The sequence below is a fragment of the Ornithorhynchus anatinus genome, chromosome 10 (assembly GCF_004115215.2).
Source record: "Ornithorhynchus anatinus isolate Pmale09 chromosome 10, mOrnAna1.pri.v4, whole genome shotgun sequence".
Taxonomy (NCBI): domain Eukaryota; kingdom Metazoa; phylum Chordata; class Mammalia; order Monotremata; family Ornithorhynchidae; genus Ornithorhynchus; species Ornithorhynchus anatinus.
The window spans coordinates 50292916-50310396 of record NC_041737.1 but is presented as its reverse complement, the minus strand read 5'-3'; the positions used below and the strand labels follow the sequence as shown (position 1 = coordinate 50310396).

Sequence of the window (17481 nt, the reverse complement as noted above, 5' to 3'; positions counted from 1 at the left end):
TTCCGCTGGCCGGCCGCGCGTGTAGGGAGGGGGCCGCTGAGGACGTCTTGCCGGGATTTCTTCTCTCCGTAGTACGCGGACATGAATCCTCCAGGAACCTCTTCATCTTTGGCTTTTCCATCTACGCGGGCCCTGACCGTCCCCAACTGGGGTGAACAAGAACCCGCGGGCGCTCCACACGGGTGAGCGTCCGAGCGGCTCGCGGGTACCCCGCGGGGGTCCGTCGGTTCTTCCCGCCCCAACCCCGGCGGGGCCGGCTCCGCCGGCGGGATCCGGGACCCGGGCGTCGACGGCGTCCGCTGAGCGCCTTACTGGGGGGCCGGGCTCCGTACTGAGCGCTTGGGAGAGCACAGGGGGTAGCAAGACCCGGGTTTCCCGCCCTCGGGGATTCATTCCAGGCTAATGAGGAGCCGGCGGGTCGCTTCGCTTCTCTGGGCCTCGGTTACCTGGTCCGTAGAATGGGGTCGAGCCTGGGAGCCTCGGCGCGGACGTGGACTGTGTCCAACCTGATTAGACGAGTATCTACCGCGGTGCTTAGTACAGTGCCTGCGGACGTAATGAGCGTAGAAGCAGCGTGGCCTAGTGGGAAAAGCCCGGCCTGGGAGTCGGAGGTCGTGGGTTCTAATCCCGGTCCGCCGCTTGTCGGCCGGGTGACTGTGGGCGAGTCACTTCGCTTGTCTGTGAGACCCTCAGTTGACCTCATCTGTAAAAGGGGGATGAAGACTGTGAGCCCCACATGGGGACAAACCTGATTACCTTTCATCTACCCCAGTGCTCAGCACGTTAGCGTAACAAATACCATCATTATTAGTATGATCATTAACAAATGCCACCAAAAATTCAGATATAGCTGAAGAACGAGACTCAGAAGGAAGCAGAACCAGTATGTCAGGATGAAACGGACGGACAAAAATCTGCATGTGTGTGAGGGGGCCGAGGATAGGATTGAAGTATCTACCCCAGTGCTCAACACGGCACCTAGCGCATAGTGAGTGCTTAAAAAATACGTTGGATTTTTTTTTTAAAAAAAAAGTACACACGTGACCTCCCGGCACCAGAGATTCCAGCAGAAAACTGCATTGCAATCCATCGGTCGATCAGACTGTAGGCTCCCTTAGTGGACAGAGATCACGCCTACGGAGTCTCCCGTACTCCCGTACGGTACTAAAGAAGCGGCGTGGCTCTTTCCACGCTGGGGGTCGGCGGTCATGGGTTCGGATCCCGATTCTGCCACTTGTCAGCTGTGTGACCCCGGGCGGGTCACTGAACTTCTCTGTGCCTCCGCGACCTCACCTGTAAAATGGGATTAACTGTGAGCCTCACGTGGGACGACCTGATGACCTGTACCTTCCCCAGCGCTCAGGACGGTGCTCCCGACGTTATCATTGCTTTCCCAGCCACTCGGTACAGTGCTCGCACACGGCGAGTGCTCAGTCAATGCCACGAATCGATTGATCGAATCAGCGCGGCTCAGCGGAAAGCCCGGGCTTGGGAGTCAGAGGTCGCGGGTTCTAATCCCGGCTCGGCCACTTGTCGGCTGTGTGACTTTGGGCGAGTCGCTTCACTTCTCGGTGCCTCAGTTACCTCCTCTGTAAAATGGGGATTAAGACCGTGAGCCCCACGTGGGACAACCTGATCCCCCCGTGTCTACCCCGGCGCTTAGAACGGTGCTCGGCACACAGGAAGCGCTTAACAAATACCGACGTTATTGTTATTACTGTTATTATCGGGGGCTCACCGTGTGCAGAGCACTGTACTGAGCACTTGGGAGAGCACAGTGGAGGAAGGAGACACGGACTCCGCCCTCAGGGAGCCCACAGTGCAGCAGGGGAGATGACGTTAGGAACTACAGCGGGCGAAGCGACGGAATAGAGAGTACCTAAGGGCCGCGGCGGATGGGCCGCCCTTCCTCTTCCGTCTCACCGACGCGATCGTCTCCACTGCAGGGATCATTCAGCTGGATCAGGTGATGCAGGTTCTCTTGACCACCGGCATGTTCGTGGGTGGATTCTGGGCTTCTTACTGGATAACACCATCCCCGGTAAGCGGCTCCCGGCCCGAGACGGACACGGGCCGGGTGGGCCGGAGGAAGCGGTCGACGTAAATCTCCGGGTCCACCGGTCGGGACCCGGGGACCCCCGGCTCGGCCCGGCTTAAGGCAGACCCTCCCGGTTTTGTCGGTGGGCTGGGGTCACCGAGGAGCGGGGTGGCCCGGTGGAAAGAGCCCGGGCCCGGAAAGCGGAGGGACTCGGTTCTAATCCCTGCTCCGCCGGTTGTCTGCTGCGTGACCTCGGCGAGTCACCTCGCTTCTCGGGGCCTCGGTCACCTCACCTGGAAAACGGGGATTAAGGATGGGAGCTTCGTACGGGACGGGGCTGGGTCCGACCCGATAAGCTCGTTGCTCGGTCCGCCCCCCGGTACGCGGTAAGCGCTTAACGGACACCATCTTTAAAAGACGCCACCCCCGTCCTCCCGCTACGGAGGCTTTGAGCCCCGCGAGGGACGGGAGCTGAGTCTGACCCGACTGTTCTCCGCCTCCCCCGTCGCTGAGCCGCCGCCGGGCACGTGGTAGGTGCTCGACGAGCACCACCGTTCCCGAGCGACCCCTCGAAAAATGGCCTCTCCAACAGGAAGCCAAGAGGAGAGGGGCCTCTTGACGTGGAACAAGGTGGCTGCCGCCCAGGGGGCCGAAGAGACCGGCGGGCCGAACAGGTCTACGGCTTGCCCTTCGGATTCGGCACCGAGCGGTGCGCCGCCTCCTGGCTTCGACACGTCCCCTTCTGGCCCCGGTGGATGACGGAGATGAGCCGGGGGCCGGCTCCCCCGGCCAGGAGGTTGACTTCTAGAGGAGCCCGGGCCGGGCGGAGAGGAGGTCCGGCTGGCCCCGGCGCTGGGAGGGCGGACCTTCTCCTCTCCGCGTGGACCCGGCGATCCGGGCCCTGGCGTTTCACCCTCCCGGACCCCAGAGCCACTGACCGCTACGTCCGTTGACCCCGACGACGTACAACCGCCCCCCCCCCAACCCAGATGTCGATTCTGCCCTCCTCCGGGCCTCAGTTTCCCCATCTGTAAAGGAGACTCTCCCGCTTTGTCTCTGAGCTTTATACAGAATGGAAAGATCTCGCAGGGCTGAAGACTTGCTTTGAGGGTCCCGAGGATGGGGCCTGGACGTGGGGGGGCCGGGGGGAAACAGGGGTAACGCCTCTCTTTCCCCGGGTCGCCCCGGCCGTCGCGGGGGGGTGATGGGGAACGGGGGCATCCCGAGGCCCGGTACGTCCTCGCTAGCCTTCCCCCTCCTCCCCTCGGCAGAGTCTCAGCTCGGGACTCCTCCGAAACCCGTCTCCCAGCTCCGCCTTCTCCCCCAGGTCCTCCGCCCCTTCTCTCTGGGGGTCACGTTTTTATGCTGACCACCCGAACTCTGGAAACGACTCTCGCTTCCCAGTCGATGTGTTGCCGTCTCTCTGAGGAGGAAATCGCCCCGGGCCCTTGAGCCTCTCAGGGGAGAACGAAGGGGCACATTTCGGGGACCGAAATGTAGCGGCAGACGCAGAGGGCATCAGAAAGGAGATTTAGGCTCGTCTGCCTCCGTCTTTGCCCATGGGCCCGGCCCAGGTTTGGAACGAGGGTTCGGGGGGGGGGTTTTTTTGGGGGGGGGAAGGCGGTACCATTTAAGGGTCCTGAGCCGGTAGGACACCCGAGGACGTGGGAGGAGGCAGCGGGGGAGCAGACGGTGACAAGAAACAGCTTTCCCTCCACCCCGCCAGGGTATCTCGAGTCAGTCCGTGCCCCAGACCTCGGATGGCCCCTCGAGCAGGTTGCCCTGACACAACCACGACCCGCAGCCTCACTCTTTCCAACTCTTTATAAGAACTTGAACCCGGAGCCCATCGGAATATGCCCGCGGGCCGGGGGGGGGGGCGGTTCAGTCCCCTCAGCCGGCCGCTGTCCCTCCGCCGCCTCACAGATCTTCGTCCTCGAAGGCTTCCGGGCACTTGAGCATCGCGGTCCCGTAGTCGAACGGACCGGCCGCTTCCTGTGGCGCACGGGGAGGGGAAGTAGACGGACGGGGGTGGGCAGCTGTTGGAGCGGGACGCCCCCCCTCCGCCCCCAGAAGGACCAGACCTCTTCTCCTGGCTCTTTGCCCTCGGCTGCGGCCGAGACGGAGACCGGGCCGGGGAAGGAGCGGCGCGGCACCGGCCCGCCCCCGGGGCCGGGCGCCGTCCGGCGGCTCGCCTCCGCGGCCCCGGTGCCGCCGAGCGGAGGGGAGGGCGGCTCCTCTCCGTGTCCTCCTACCTGCCGGAGCTGGGAGCGGCCAAAGAAATGGCCTCTTAGGAAGCCGATGATCTGCTTATAGAGCTGGCGGTTCTCCTCGGGGTTTCCGAGTTGCGGCCTGCGGACCCCGACCTGAGACAGAGAGGGAAAAGACCTTCGGGGCCGCTCCCTTTGCCTCCTCCCCGGTCCTCCCTGGCCCTGCTGCTTTGCCTCTGGGTGTCTCCCCTTCCCTTTTCCAGCCACGGTGCGCGCACGCTCTCACGATAACGCACACGTACGCACACGCGTGCCCACACGGTCAGACTCCCCCCGATCCCAACTCTGCACTTCTGAATCCGGTCACTTATTCCCCTGGGTGTCCCAGGATTGGGCCAGTTTCTTGGGATTCTGCCGGGGAAGGGCAGGCATCTCCACGAGGACAGCAGGATGTGACCCCCCAGCCCCGATTCGCCTCTGACTTTTGATTCTGGGGTCGGACTTCCGCCCCTGACCCCCGGTCTCGGGCAGAGGGAATTGAATCACCCGGGATCGCTCCCCTCAGACCCTCTGCCGTGCCCGTCCGCCGTGGCCCGAGACCCGCCGCCGCCCCGGTGCCGTCTTACCCTGGTCGCGGGCTCCCGGAGGGACCCTCCCGTCGGGGAAGCGGCCGGCCTCGCCGCTCACGCCTTCCGGGGGGATCTGAAAGGAGAAGGGACGGGGTCCCGGGGGGGAGATGGCACCGTGCCCGCTGTGGGGTCCGATGGGCTGGGGATACCAAGAGCCAGGCCTCGGGGCTGGGCGGGGAATTGCCAGCTGCCCCCCGGGAAGTGGCCAGCCGCCCCCGGCTTGGAGGGGTCGGGGGGGGGGCGAGGGGGTGACCGCGGGCCTCGGCAGGCAGACGGAAGCTTGCGTTCTGGGAGCGGGAGGTTGGGGCTGCCTAGGGCGGGAAAGAAATCCAGGCCCTAACACATGATAATCATCATAGTATTTAACCAATCAGTCATCTATTGAGCGCTTACTGTGCGCAGAGCACTGTACTAAGCGCCAGGGAGACCGCGCTACAGCCTGACCGGAAGATACGTTCCCTCCTACAACGAGCTCGCAGTCTGGAGGCTACCAGAAAATACTATGAATGAATACCATCCGCTAGACCGTAAGCTCACTGTGGGCCGGGCACACGTCTCACCCACTCGGTTATATTTTCCTCTCCCAAGTGCTTAGTACGGCGCTCGGTACGCGGTGAGAGCTCAATAAACACAGTCGAAGGATCGACTCTTCTGATGCAGCCTCCCAGGCCCTCGATCCGGCGCTCCGGACGGCAAGCTCGTTACGGGCAGGGGACGCGTCCGCTAATTCTGTCGCCCGGCACCCTCCCACGTGCTTAGGGCAGTGCTCCGCGCATAGCAAAGGTCAGCAGATACGGTCGATCGACGAATGCCCCGCACGGAGTCGCCGTTGGGTTTGGTGGCTAGGGCGCGGGCCTGGGAGTCGGAAGGATCTGGGTTCTCGTCCCCGTCTGCTGTGTGACCGTGGGCGAGTCACTTGACTTATCTGGGCCTCGGTTACCTCCGATGTAAAATAGGGATTAAGACTGTGAGCCCCACGTGGGACAACGATTATCCTCACTACGGTTTATTGTAGTAATTGTAGTGGGACTGCAATTATTATTACTAATAATACTAAGTACCGCTGACCGATGGAGAGATTGGGAAGGATCTGGACCCGCAGGCCGGCGGTCTGCGGGAAGGGTCTCCCGCGACCCGCCCCCCCGCCCCCGGCACCAAAAACGGGCTGCTCGGCCGCATGCGCGTTCTGGGCTCACGTCCTCTCTCCCCGCCGCGGACCCCGCTCCCGGACCCGACCACCTCTCCCGGGTGGAGTCCGGAGAGCCGCCGGACCCCCGCTGTCCACCGCGCCGCCCCGGCGAGGCCCGGCTCTTGGGAGGGCGTCCCCGTGCGGTGGCGAGGCCGCTCTGGCTCGGGCCCTGGCTCCGGCCGTACCCCTGCAGGACGTCACGGCGCTTCTCCTCGGGGAGCTCCTGCCACAGGTGGGAGATGGCGAGGAGACCACCGAGAGGTTCACCTCCTCCGGGGAGACCACGCCTCGCTCCACCAGGAGGTCCGCCGTCCGCTTGCAGAAATAAAGGTACCTGGGACGGAGAGGGCGACGGGCTGAGCCCAGGGCGAGAAGCGGGGTCACTCCCCCGCCACCAGCTCGCTCTGCCTCCCCGTCGTTCTTCTTCCCCGGACTTTTCGAGGGAACCCGGCCCAGCCCACCAGGTTTCCCAGCCCGACGCAGACAAAACGCCAGGCTAGGACCCGTCGGGGCCCGGCCTGTTCGGCTTCCGCCGAACCCGACAGACCGGGCCTCCTCCCCGGGCGGGCCGGGCGGCCGACCCGCCCCCCCGCCCCCGCCCCTTCCCCTCTCTGCCCTTCCCCTCTGGCTGGGGGTCGTCCCCCGGGGGTCCCCCAGCTGCCTCGGTCGGAGGAGGCCGCGCCTACCGCTCGAATTCCACCAGCTGAGAGGCGGAAGAGTCGGGAAACCCCCCGCCCTCCGGCTTGGCCTCGTCCTCTCCGGCGAGTTGTCCGTCTAAGCCCGGATGGGTGCCGCGGGGCCGGGTCGCGGTCTCCCCTCGGGTCCGGAGTCGCCCTGGGGAGGAGGCGGAGGCTGAGGCCGGAGCTGGAAGGGGCTCCCCTTTCCCCTCATTTCTCGGGGGGCGACGGGAACCCCGGGGCCGGGTCTTCTCTCCCCCGCAACCTCTCACCCTCGGGGAGCTCCTTCTCTGTTTCCAAACCCACCGTCGCTCCCCCTTCCTAATGAAACCTTCTCCGGAATCCTCCCGCCTTCCACCCTCACCTCCGGCTATCCGCTAGCCTGAGAGTTCCCTCTGGGCGGGGACTGTCTACCAACTCCATTGGGTTGTGCTCTCTCAAGCAAAAAGGGTACAGGCCCGGGAGTCAGAGGACCTGGGTTCTAATCTCGGCTCTGCCAAATGCCTGCTGTGTGACCTCGGGCAAGTCGCTTCGCTTCCCGGGGCCTCCTGTGAAATGGGGATTAAATCCAACTCCCTCCTACTTAGACCGTGAATCCCACGTGGGACGGGGACTGTGTCCAACCTGATTAACTTGGATCTACCGCAGCGCTTACGACGGTGCTTGGTACACGGTGCTGAACGAGTACCGGTCTTATCGTCATTATCGCTGTCATTATTGGAGTGCCCCGCTCGCCCTGAGCGCTCGATAAATACGACTGATCGTCATCCCATCGCCCTACTCCCACTCAAGCCCCTCGGACGACTTGCGGACCTCCGCCGTCTCCACGTCCCCTCGGCCCAACTCCCTCCTCCACCAGCGACGATCCGGTTCCTCCCCAGTTCCTCTGAGATCGGCAACGACCCCCTCCTTCCTACACCTCTGGGATCGCCCCGCCCCCTTCGAAACCTGCGGATCGCGCTCTTCTCCTAGGAACGCTATCGAACTTTAGTTTCGCCCACGCGGCTCGTTCTTGGTTCATTCAGTAGGATTTACTGAGCGCTCACTATGTGCAGAGCACCGTACTAAGCGCTTGGAGGGACAATTCGGCGGCAGACAGAGACGATCCCGCCCAATGACGGGCTCACGGTCTTGGTTCTCCTCCTACCTCTCTGGCCGCTCTTTCTCCAGTCTCTTTTGCTGGCTCTTAGTAGTAACCGTATTAATATTTACTGAGCACCCCACTGGTCAGAACGCACTATACCGAGCGGGGGGGGGGGGGGGAGTTCGAACCCGAGCTGTGACACGTTCCCTGCTCTCTAATCGGAGAGACAGACTCAAAAATATTTACCAATACCATCCGGGCGCTTAGTACAGTGCTCTGCACGCAGTAAGAGCTCAATAAATACGACAACGAATGAACGAATAATAAGAGTAGTTGACCGTGCACTATCAACAGCCATCTACGGGCTCTGTTGGAGCGTACTCTGTGTGCTCCACACACGGTAAGGGCTCAATAAATCCCCCCGTCGACGACGATAGCGTGTGGGAAAAGCTAGTGTCTGGCAGATGCCCCGTTCAACTCGTCGAAGGAGTCTGTCGATTCTTTCGTACTCTCCCAGGCGCTCAGTTTAGGGCGTAGCACACCAGGGCTCAGTAAAAACTCTTGACTGGTTCCCCACGGGCTTCTGCTGCTGTTGAGATCCCCGCGATACTGTGCTCCCTCCTGGGCGTCGCGCCGGGCCTCCGGGCACGGGAGGGTCAGGGGAGAGTGAGGATGGCTCAGCGCGAGCCATCTCCGCTACTCCCGGGCAGACAGCGGGTGGGTCACTCCGTGGCCACCGGCGATCTCTGGGCGCCGGCCCGCCGGCTCCGCTGGACCTCGGGGAGTCTCCCCCACCCCCTCCGTCGACCCTCGTTCGCTGAGACAAAGCAAAGGGGGGAGAGGGCGGGAGCGCGGGTTTCAGGGCGGGCTAGGAAGAGAACAGGGAACGGGGATCCGGGAAGCCTGAGTTCTCGTCTCCGCTCTGCCGCCGGCCCGTGGCATCGGACGGGCCGCTTCACCTCTCTGGACCTCGGTTTCCTCACCTGGGGAATGGGGATAACGCCCGCGTCTCCCTACCTTACAGAGGTGTTGTGAGGATCAAAAGGCATCGCTGACGTGAAAGCACGTGGGGAAAAATAAAAAGTCTTGACAAATCGGAGGTACTAAATTATCCAGACAAAGGGCCGGGGGGGGGGGGGGAGAGAGATCGGCCGCAGAGGCTGTATCTCCTCACCTGGATCTTCCACGTGGAGAACTCTGTCCGGGTCACAGACGCCTCCACCCTCTAACTCCCCCATCCCCGCCCAACCTCGTTCCCTCCCTTCCTCTCCCCGCGGAGTCCGCGGGTGTCCTCAGAGAGAGAGCGAGGCCGTCAAAATCGGCGGCCGACCCGATTAGCTCCTATCCACCCCAGCGCTCAGTAGAGTGCCCGGCCCATAGTGAGCGCTTCACGGACACCATAAATACCCCGGGAAACGGCCGGTCCGGTGGAAGGGGACCCTCGCCCCCTTCCAATTGGCGGCGGCCGAATGGGCGGACAGAGGTGGAGAGCCGGGCTTGAGTCCGGGGAGGTTCGATCCCCGCCCCGCAGAAGCTCCTGGAGGTAGAGGGGCCGAGCCCGGGACACGGCCGGTTCTCCGGGGGCGCGATCCGGGGACGGGGGAGATGTAGATGGGCCGGAGAGGGGCTCGCCACGTGCAGAGGGCCGTGGCTGCCGGGGGTGGGGGGTTCCAGCGGGCTACCTGTAGCGTGGACCGGAGTACATCCTGACGAAATCCTTCTTGACCTCCTCCAGGCTGGACACGTTCCCACCCTCCAGGTGGAGGGAATCTGCGAGCGGCAAGAGGAGAGGCGTCAATCCACCATCCGTCAATCCATCGATCGATCCCGTTCATCGAGCACCGGCCACGGGCAGAGGGTTGCGCTCGGCAGTCGGAGAGCGGAGCGGAATTCGTAGGCTTACCCCCTGCCCTCGAGAGTTTTGCCCGAGGGAGGGGAAAGGTCTTCCGGCTCCCAGGTGGTTCCCTCCCCTCGGTTGAGGTGAGCCGGTTCTGGGGGAGGCCCCCCGATCCATCCCCCGCCCCCCGCCCCGATTTCCGAGGGAAGGTGAGGGGAGCCCTAGGGACGGATGGAAGGGGTCTTTGGGTCTGAATGGAGAGAATACGGAAGACGGAAACTTCAACTCTTTTATCCATAGGCCTAATGACGACGATGATATTAATTAAGCGCCTACTGTGTGCCAAGCACTGTTCTAACCGGGTTGTCCCACGTGGGGCTCGCAGTCTTCACCCCCATTTTACAGATGAGGTAACCGAGGCACACGGAAGTGAAGTGACTCGCCCAAAGTCACCCAGCCGACAAGCGGCGGAGCCGGGATGAGAACGCACGACCTCCGACTCCCGAGCCCGGGCTCTATTCCACTGAGCCACGGAGTAGCTCAACCCGGTGGGAAAAGCACGGGACCGGGAAAAGCGTCAGGGACTCCCGTAAAATCAGTCCTACTTTACAGGTGAGGAAACCGAGGCCCAGAGAGGTTTAGTGACTGGCCTAAAGTCACCCAGCAGTTACTTGTCACCTGTCTGCTGGGGGGCCTGGGTCAAGTCACTCAACTTCTCTGGGCTTCAGTCTCCTCATCTGAAAAATAGAAATTCAATACCTGCCCTCCCTCCCCCCGAAACCGGGAGCCCCATGGGGACCGTGTCCGATCCGACTGTCGTAGGATAAGCGCTGAATAGCCACCGTGACTGTTGCCGTTACTATTTGACTTTATTTTAATTCCACTGTGAAATTTTCCGTCTGCCTCCCCTATGTGCGTCTGTCTTCCTCTTAGCCTGGGAGTCCCAGGTGGGCCAGGCTTGGGTGACTGGTGGGGGAAGTCAGGTCCTCCGGTGGGTCATTTCACTTCTCGGCCCCTCAGTTTTCTTACCTGTCAAATGGGGATTCAGTACTTCTCCCTCCCCCTGAGACGGTGAACCCCAGGCGGGACAGGGACCGCGTCTAAGCGGATTATCCGCAACTAGTCCGGGCCTTAGCACCACCCTTCGGCCGACAGGGAGCGCTTAATAAATACGCACCATCACTTTAATTGATATTATCATTAGCGTTATTAATAACAGTAAGACGTAAGCTGCCGGCGGGGAGGGAATGTGACTTCAGTACCCGTACTTCCCAAGTACGTAGTGCAGCCCATTACATTCAATCGGTCATATTTATTGAGCACTTTCTATGCGCAGAGCACTTGGGATACCCAGTACGGCAGAATTAGCAGCCACGTTCCCTGCCCGTAACTAGCTTACAATCTGGGGGGGGGGGAGGGCAGACGTGACTGTGAATAAATAAGTAATTTATCCTATATAATTTCAAGATATGTACCTAAGAGCTGTGGGGCGGGGGAGAGTATCAAGTGCATATCAGTTCAGTAGGTGCTCCATAACTACCACGACTGCCGGAAGTCAAATACAGGGAGGGTGAGAGGGAAAACTGGGCTTCGAGACTGGGAGCCTCACGTGGGACCACCCGATGACCCCGTATCTCCCCCAGCGCTTAGAAGAGTGCTCTGCACCTAGTGCGCGCTTCACAAATACCAACATTATTATTATTATTATAGTTCTCCCTCAATCAACCGATCGGTGGCACTCATCGAGCCTTTGCTTTGTGCAGAGTGACCCGGTGCAAGTCACTCCATTCCTCTGCGCCTCGGTCACCTCACCCGCAAATGGAGATTAAGACCGTGAGCCCCATGTGGGACACGGACCGTATCCAACCTTGATTAACTTTTATCTACCCCAGTGCGGCGCCCGGCGCGCTGTAAGCGCGTAACGGATACCATCCCAGCAGAAAGCACTGTGCTAAACGCTTGGGAGAGTTCGCTACGGGAGACACAATCCCCGCCCTCGGAGGGCTTCCGGTCTAGAGGGCTGGCGGACGGCTCTGACCCCGGGGCCGTGGGCGGACCGGCCCGCTCTGCCCGTACCTTTCAGCTTCAGCAGGTTTTCCAGAGTATGTTCCAGCTCCTGGATCCGGTGCTTCGCCTTCCGCAGAACTTGCAACTGTGCAGAAAGAGAGAGCACACCCGCATCCCTCCCTGCTGATGCCGGGGACTTGCTTACTGACTTCCAGCTCCCTCCATCCCGGAGGAGGAGGAGGAGAGAAAGAGGAGGAGAAGGGGGAAGAGAATGGGACGGGGGGGAAGAGGATGGGTAGGAGAGGGAGCAGGGAAGAAGAAGGGGAAAGAGAGGAGGTGACCTGGATAATTTACAAGCCCTGGTACCTTCATTCCCATTCATTCATCCATTCAGTCGTATTTATTGAGCGCTTACTGTGTGCGGAGCACTGGACTGAGCGCTTGGAATGGACAAGTGGGCAACAGAGAGAGACAATCCCTGCCTACCAACAGGCTCACGGGCCGTAAAAAAGTAAATTTTGGAGCAAAAGGGTCCTGACAGCCGAAGGGTGGGGAGGAAGAGGGGAAGGAATAAGAGAGGAGGCGGAAGGGAAGAGGAGGAAGAGTGAGAGAAGGAGGAGGAAGAGAGGAGGCAGAAGGGAAGAAGGCGGAGGAAGAGGAGGAGGAGGAGGAGGAGGAGGAAGACAGCAATTAGAGGGAGTCTCTGAAGCGCTACTCTTTCTCTATAAGGAGTAGTCGTAAGTGTCATACACATATCGATCAACGCTAATTACCGATGCTTACAGCGTGCAAAGCGCCGTACTGAGCGCTTGGGAAAGTACAATTCCACCCAGTCGGTAGACTTGTTCCCTGCCCACAAGGAGCTTACGGTCTAGAGGGCTGTATTTCCTCTCCGTACGTATGCAGCTCTACACAAATGATATATACGTACACGTGTAAGCATATTTTACATAAAACGATGGGCTAGTGATCAAAATAAATCACCGCGCTTGAATCGTGAGGAGTCAGTCCTTTATTCTGAGCCCTCCGGTCGTAAGTTTTTTACGTTGGACTCCCCGATCAGGGCAGGAGGTGCTCGTCGGCAGGGAAGATGTCACTCCTTCAATCCATACCTGCCAGACATCTAGTACGGTGCTCAGTCCTGGGACACGAGTCCTTCTATCTAGACCGTAAGCTCACGCTGGGCAGGGAATGCATAATAATAATAGTAATTATATCATTATGGTATTTATTAAGTGATTACTATGTGCCAAGCACTCTTCTAAGCGCTGGGTAATCGGGAAATGCCCCGTGGGGCTCCCGGTCTCGATATGCATTTCACAGATGAGGTCACTGAGGCACAGAGAAGTTAAGTGACTTGCCCAAGACCATACGGCGGACGAGTGGCCGAGCCGGGATTAGAACCCCGTAATGATGATGATGATAATGTTGGTATTTGTTAAGCGCTTGCTATGTGCAGAGCACTGTCCTAAGCGCTGGGGGGATACAAGGTAATCAGGTCGTCCCACGTAGGGCTCACGGTCTTCAGCCCCATCTTACAGATGAGGTCACTGAGGCCCAGAGAAGTGCAGCGACTTGCCCGAGGTCACCCAGCTGACAAGCGGCGGAGCCGGGATCAGAACCCACGACCTCTGACTCCCAAGCCCGGGCTCTTTCCACTGAGCCACGCTGCTTCCCGACCTCCTGACTCCCAGGCCCGTGCCCTATCCACTACGCCACGCCGGTCTGTCCCATCGTACTCTCCCAAGCGCTTAGTACAGTGCTCAGCACACCGGAATGACCGCCTGACTGATGAGCGGGGCCCGTGGCGAGGAGGAGGACCAGAAGCCGAGTCGGGGGACGTGGGCGTCCCGCCCCCAGCCCGGCCCTCCCTCCCTCCCGCGGCAGATCTCCCCACCCCTACCTTGGTGGCCGTGTCGTTGGGCTGCCCGTACAGCGTCCTCCTAAGGCTATCGAAGAGGCCGGTCAGCGTCGCCCGGTGCCGGGCCCGCGACAGGCGTCTCCTCGCCAGACGGGGTTCCTCCCCCGGGGGCTCCATTCCGACCTGCGGGTCGGGCAGAGAGAGGACGGGAGGGGTCCCCTTGGGTCAGTACATCCACGCCTTCTAAAGGGACGGAGCGACAGAGACAGAGAGACGGAGGGAGCCCGAGGACCCGGGTTCCAATCCCCGCTGGGGCGCTTGTCTGCTGCGTGAGCCCGGACCGGTCGCTCGCCCGCCGTGTGCCTCGGTCACCTCGCCTGTAAAATGGGGATCGAGACCGTGAATCCCACGTGGGGCGGGGGCCGCGTCCGATCCGACCGCGTCGTGTCTGCCACGGTGCTTGGCGCCTAGTAAGGTGCTGAATGAATTATCACTACGAGTTACGTATCATCACAGGTCTTCACGGGGATTAACGCGGCATTAAGACTTACGATGATAATAGGATAAGAAGAATAACGGTTTGGGGGCCGGGCGGGAAGGGCCGGGGTAGGGTGAGCGAGGAAACAGCAGAGCAGGGGAATTGACGGTCAGCCAGCGATGCCAGTCAAGATGAGTCAATCAGTGATATTTACTGAGCGTGTACTCCGTGCAGGACGCTGTACTGAACACTTGGGTGAGACTGTGAGCACCCAAGTGTGTCTCAACTCTGCCAGGGCGTGTCTGTTAACTCCGTTGTATCTCCCCGAGCAATCAATCAATGCCACCGATTCATCGATTGATTGATGGTAGACACGATCCCTTGGAAGCATCGTCGGGAGCAGGGCAGGGAGGGGTACAGTCGGGCCGGGCAGTGTGAAAAAGACCAAATTAAGCCTCACCAGCTTAATGATAATAACGGCTCTGATAATGACGGTATTTAAGCGCTTACTACGTGCCAAGCACTGTTCTAAGCACTCGGGGGGGGGGGGTACGGGGTCATCAGGTTGTCCCTCGTGGGGCTCGCGGGCTTCATCCCCATTTTATAGATGAGGCCCAGAGAAGTAGAGCGGCGGGCCCGAGGTCACCCAGCTGACGGGGGGAGGGAGGCGGGATTAGAACCCGTGACCTCTGACTCCCAAGCGAGGGCTCTTTCCGCTGAGCCGCGCTGCTTCTCTAACTTGGTCACATCGAGCTCTCCCAAGCGTGTAATACAGTGTTCTGCGCACGGTAAGCGCTCAGTAAATACGACTAAGGATGCACCGTGAGAGCGACTGAGTTGAGTCCTCCCAAATACCCCAGGGGGAAGGGAGCCAGGGGGAAGGGTCTTGCCTCCCTTCGGGAAATTGGGGAGGTGGAAAACGACGACAGGCTCAGGGGCGTTCGGGCCGATTCGGGGACAAGCCGTCCCCGTGGGTTAGGCCTGAGGTAACGACGTTGTAATAGTAATCACGGTATCTGTTCAGTGCTTACTGTGTCCCGGGCACCGTACTGAGCGTCGGGATGGGTACGAGCAAATGGAGGTGGACACGCTCCCTGTCCCACTTGGGGCTCACGGTCTCGGTGCTCTCCCAAGCGCTGGGCACGGTGCTCTGCTCTGCACCCGGGGATCGCTCAGCGAATACGACCGACTGAACGAACGAAGGAGCCAACGAATGAGTATAAAGAGAGATGGGGACGGGGGCGGGGAGATGAGGGAAAGAACCGTTCTCCTTGAGGCCTCCGACCGATCGATCGAAAGCCTTTATCGAGCGCTTCCTGTGGGCAGGGCACTGTCCTAAGCGCTCGGAGAGCACAAAATACAACTCTGTAACAGAGTTGGTCCGACGGTGACGGTGTGGGTTAAGCGCTTACTCTGTGCCAAGCACTGTTCTCAGCGCTGGGGAGATAGAAGGTCATCAGGTGGGGCGAGGCACCACGTGGGGCTCGCGGTCTTCATCCCCATTTTACAGACGAGGGAACCGAGGCCCAGAGAGGTAGAGCGGCGGGCCCGAGGTCACACGGCTGACAGGTGGCGGGGGCGGGATCGGAACCCACGACCTCTGACTCCCAAGCCCGGGCTCTTTCCACTGAGCCACGCTGCTTCTCGCGTTCCCCCCCCCCGGGGAGCTCACAGTCTGGAGCGATCCCTAAATTCCGCGTCAAGCGCTCGGTACAGTGCTTTGCACACGCTAAGCGCCCAATAAGTACGACTGAACCAACGAACGCATTGCCCTTTGACTTGCTCCCTTTGTTCTTCCCCCCTCCCGGCCCCACACCCCTCATGTCCGTATCTGTCATTTTATTTCTCTGGATCGACGCCCGTCTCCTCGCCCTAGGCCGTCGGCACGTCGCGGGCAGGGAACGTCACCGTTTATGGTGGCGGTGCGCTTTCCCAAGCGCTCACCACGGCGCTTTGCACACGGCCGAGTGCTTAGTAAATACGATCGACTGAACCAGTGAGCGCTTAAGAAATGCGATGGAATGACTGAATAAAAGGATGGACGGATGGATGGATGACTGAATAAATGGATGGATGACTGAACGAACGGATGGGTGGATGACAATAAATGGATGGACGAGTGAATGAACGAATGGATAGCTGGATGAATAGACGGATGAGTGAATGCATGGATGACCGAATAAATGGACGGATGAGTGAGGACGGATGGAAGCCTGAATGAACGGATGGATGAGTGAATGGATAGATGGACGAGGGAACGGATGGATGACCGAATAAATGGACGGACGAGTGAGGACGGATGGAAGACTGAATGAACGGATGGATGAGTGAATGAATGAATGGATAGAAGGATGGATGAATAGATGGATGAGTGAATGGATGGATGACTGAATAAATGGACGGATGAGTGAGGATGGATGGAAGCCTGAATGAATGGACGGATGAGTGAATGAACGGGTGGATGACTGAATAGATGGCTGGATGAGCGAATGAATGGACGGAAGCCTGAATAAACGGATGGATGAGTGAATGAATGAATGGATAGAAGGGTGGGATGACTAGATGGATGAGTGAATGGAGGATGACTGAATAAATGGACGGATGAGTGAGGATGGATGGAAGCCTGAATGAATGGCGGATGAGTGTGAACGGGTGGATGACTGAATAGATGGCTGGATGAGCGAATGAATGGACGGAAGCCTGAATAAACGGATGGATGAGTGAATGAATGAATGGATAGATGGGTGGATGACTAGATGGACGAGTGAATGAATGAATGGATGGATGGATGGATGGATGAGTGAATGAATGAATGGAATGGATAGAAGGATGGATGAATAGATGGATGAGTGAATGGATGGATGACTGAATAAATGGACGGATGAGTGAGGATGGATGGAAGCCTGAATGAATGGACGGATGAGTGAATGAATGGGTGGATGACTGAATGAATGGATGGATGAGTGAATGAATGAATGGATAGATGGGTGGATGACTAGACGGATGAGTGAATGAATGGATGGATGGAAGACTGGGTAAATGGCTGGATGAGGGAAGGAACGAATGGCTGGTGGAGGCGGAGGCGCGGTTCTCACAAGGGTCCCCTCCCCACCTCCCCCCCCGTTTTTCCCCTCCCTCTCCCCACCCCTACTTATCCCCCCCTCCCCCCCCCCCCGCAGCCCCCTGAGGATTCGGAGCCGCCACCTTCTCACCTGGGCGGCTCCGAGGCCCCCGACCGCCGGGGCCCTGCGCCCCTCGGCCCTCCCGCCTCGGCCTGCCGCGCGGCGCGCCCCGGCCCCGCCCCCCGCCGGCCGCGCGTGCGCGGGGACCAATCCCCGTCCAGGCCGCCGCCCGGCGCCCAATGGCCGCGCCGCCGCCGCCGCCCGCCCGCCAATAGCGGGGCCCCACCCGGCGCGCGCGGCCCGCGGAGGGAGGCGGGGCTGGGGAGGGCGAGGGCCCGGGCTTCGAAGC

At 60.3% G+C, this 17481-nt stretch overlaps 1 protein-coding gene, 2 long non-coding RNA genes and 1 pseudogene across 3 annotated transcripts; 1 reads left to right on the top strand and 3 right to left on the bottom strand.

Moving 5' to 3' along the window:
* Positions 1–3126, top strand: part of LOC100081524 — a 32414-nt pseudogene extending 29288 nt beyond the window's left edge.
* On the bottom strand, positions 1005–1962 carry LOC114814628. Its single transcript, XR_003762395.1, has 2 exons — positions 1880–1962; positions 1005–1293 (listed from the first exon to the last, which is right to left on the bottom strand). It is a non-coding gene; the product is annotated as an uncharacterized LOC114814628 (long non-coding RNA).
* A 718-nt stretch (positions 3127–3844) lies between the features above and the next one.
* Positions 3845–4952, bottom strand: LOC114814627. Its single transcript, XR_003762394.2, has 3 exons — positions 4875–4952; positions 4294–4404; positions 3845–4033 (listed from the first exon to the last, which is right to left on the bottom strand). It is a non-coding gene; the product is annotated as an uncharacterized LOC114814627 (long non-coding RNA).
* Positions 4953–5309: 357 nt separating this feature from the next.
* On the bottom strand, positions 5310–17270 carry STRA8 (stimulated by retinoic acid 8). Its single transcript, XM_029072875.1, has 7 exons — positions 17223–17270; positions 13575–13715; positions 11741–11816; positions 9510–9597; positions 6753–6900; positions 6074–6400; positions 5310–5339 (listed from the first exon to the last, which is right to left on the bottom strand). Exons 2-7 carry the CDS (start codon positions 13707–13709, stop codon positions 5310–5312), a joined length of 804 nt encoding a protein of 267 aa, XP_028928708.1. The 5' UTR covers positions 13710–13715; positions 17223–17270.
* Positions 17271–17481: the final 211 nt, after the last annotated feature.

Bases quoted from the DNA above. Each gene is read 5' to 3' on its own strand.
- STRA8 (XM_029072875.1), bottom strand. From the start codon at position 13,709: ATGGAGCCCCCGGGGGAGGAACCCCGTCTGGCGAGGAGACGCCTGTCG. The intron at 11,817-13,574 runs GTAGGGGTGGGG...CTTTCTGCACAG, and splicing joins CCAACGACACGGCCACCAAG to TTGCAAGTTCTGCGGAAGGC. The intron at 6,901-9,509 runs GTAGCCCGCTGG...CCTCCTCCCCAG, and splicing joins TACTCCGGTCCACGCTACAG to GGCGACTCCGGACCCGAGGG.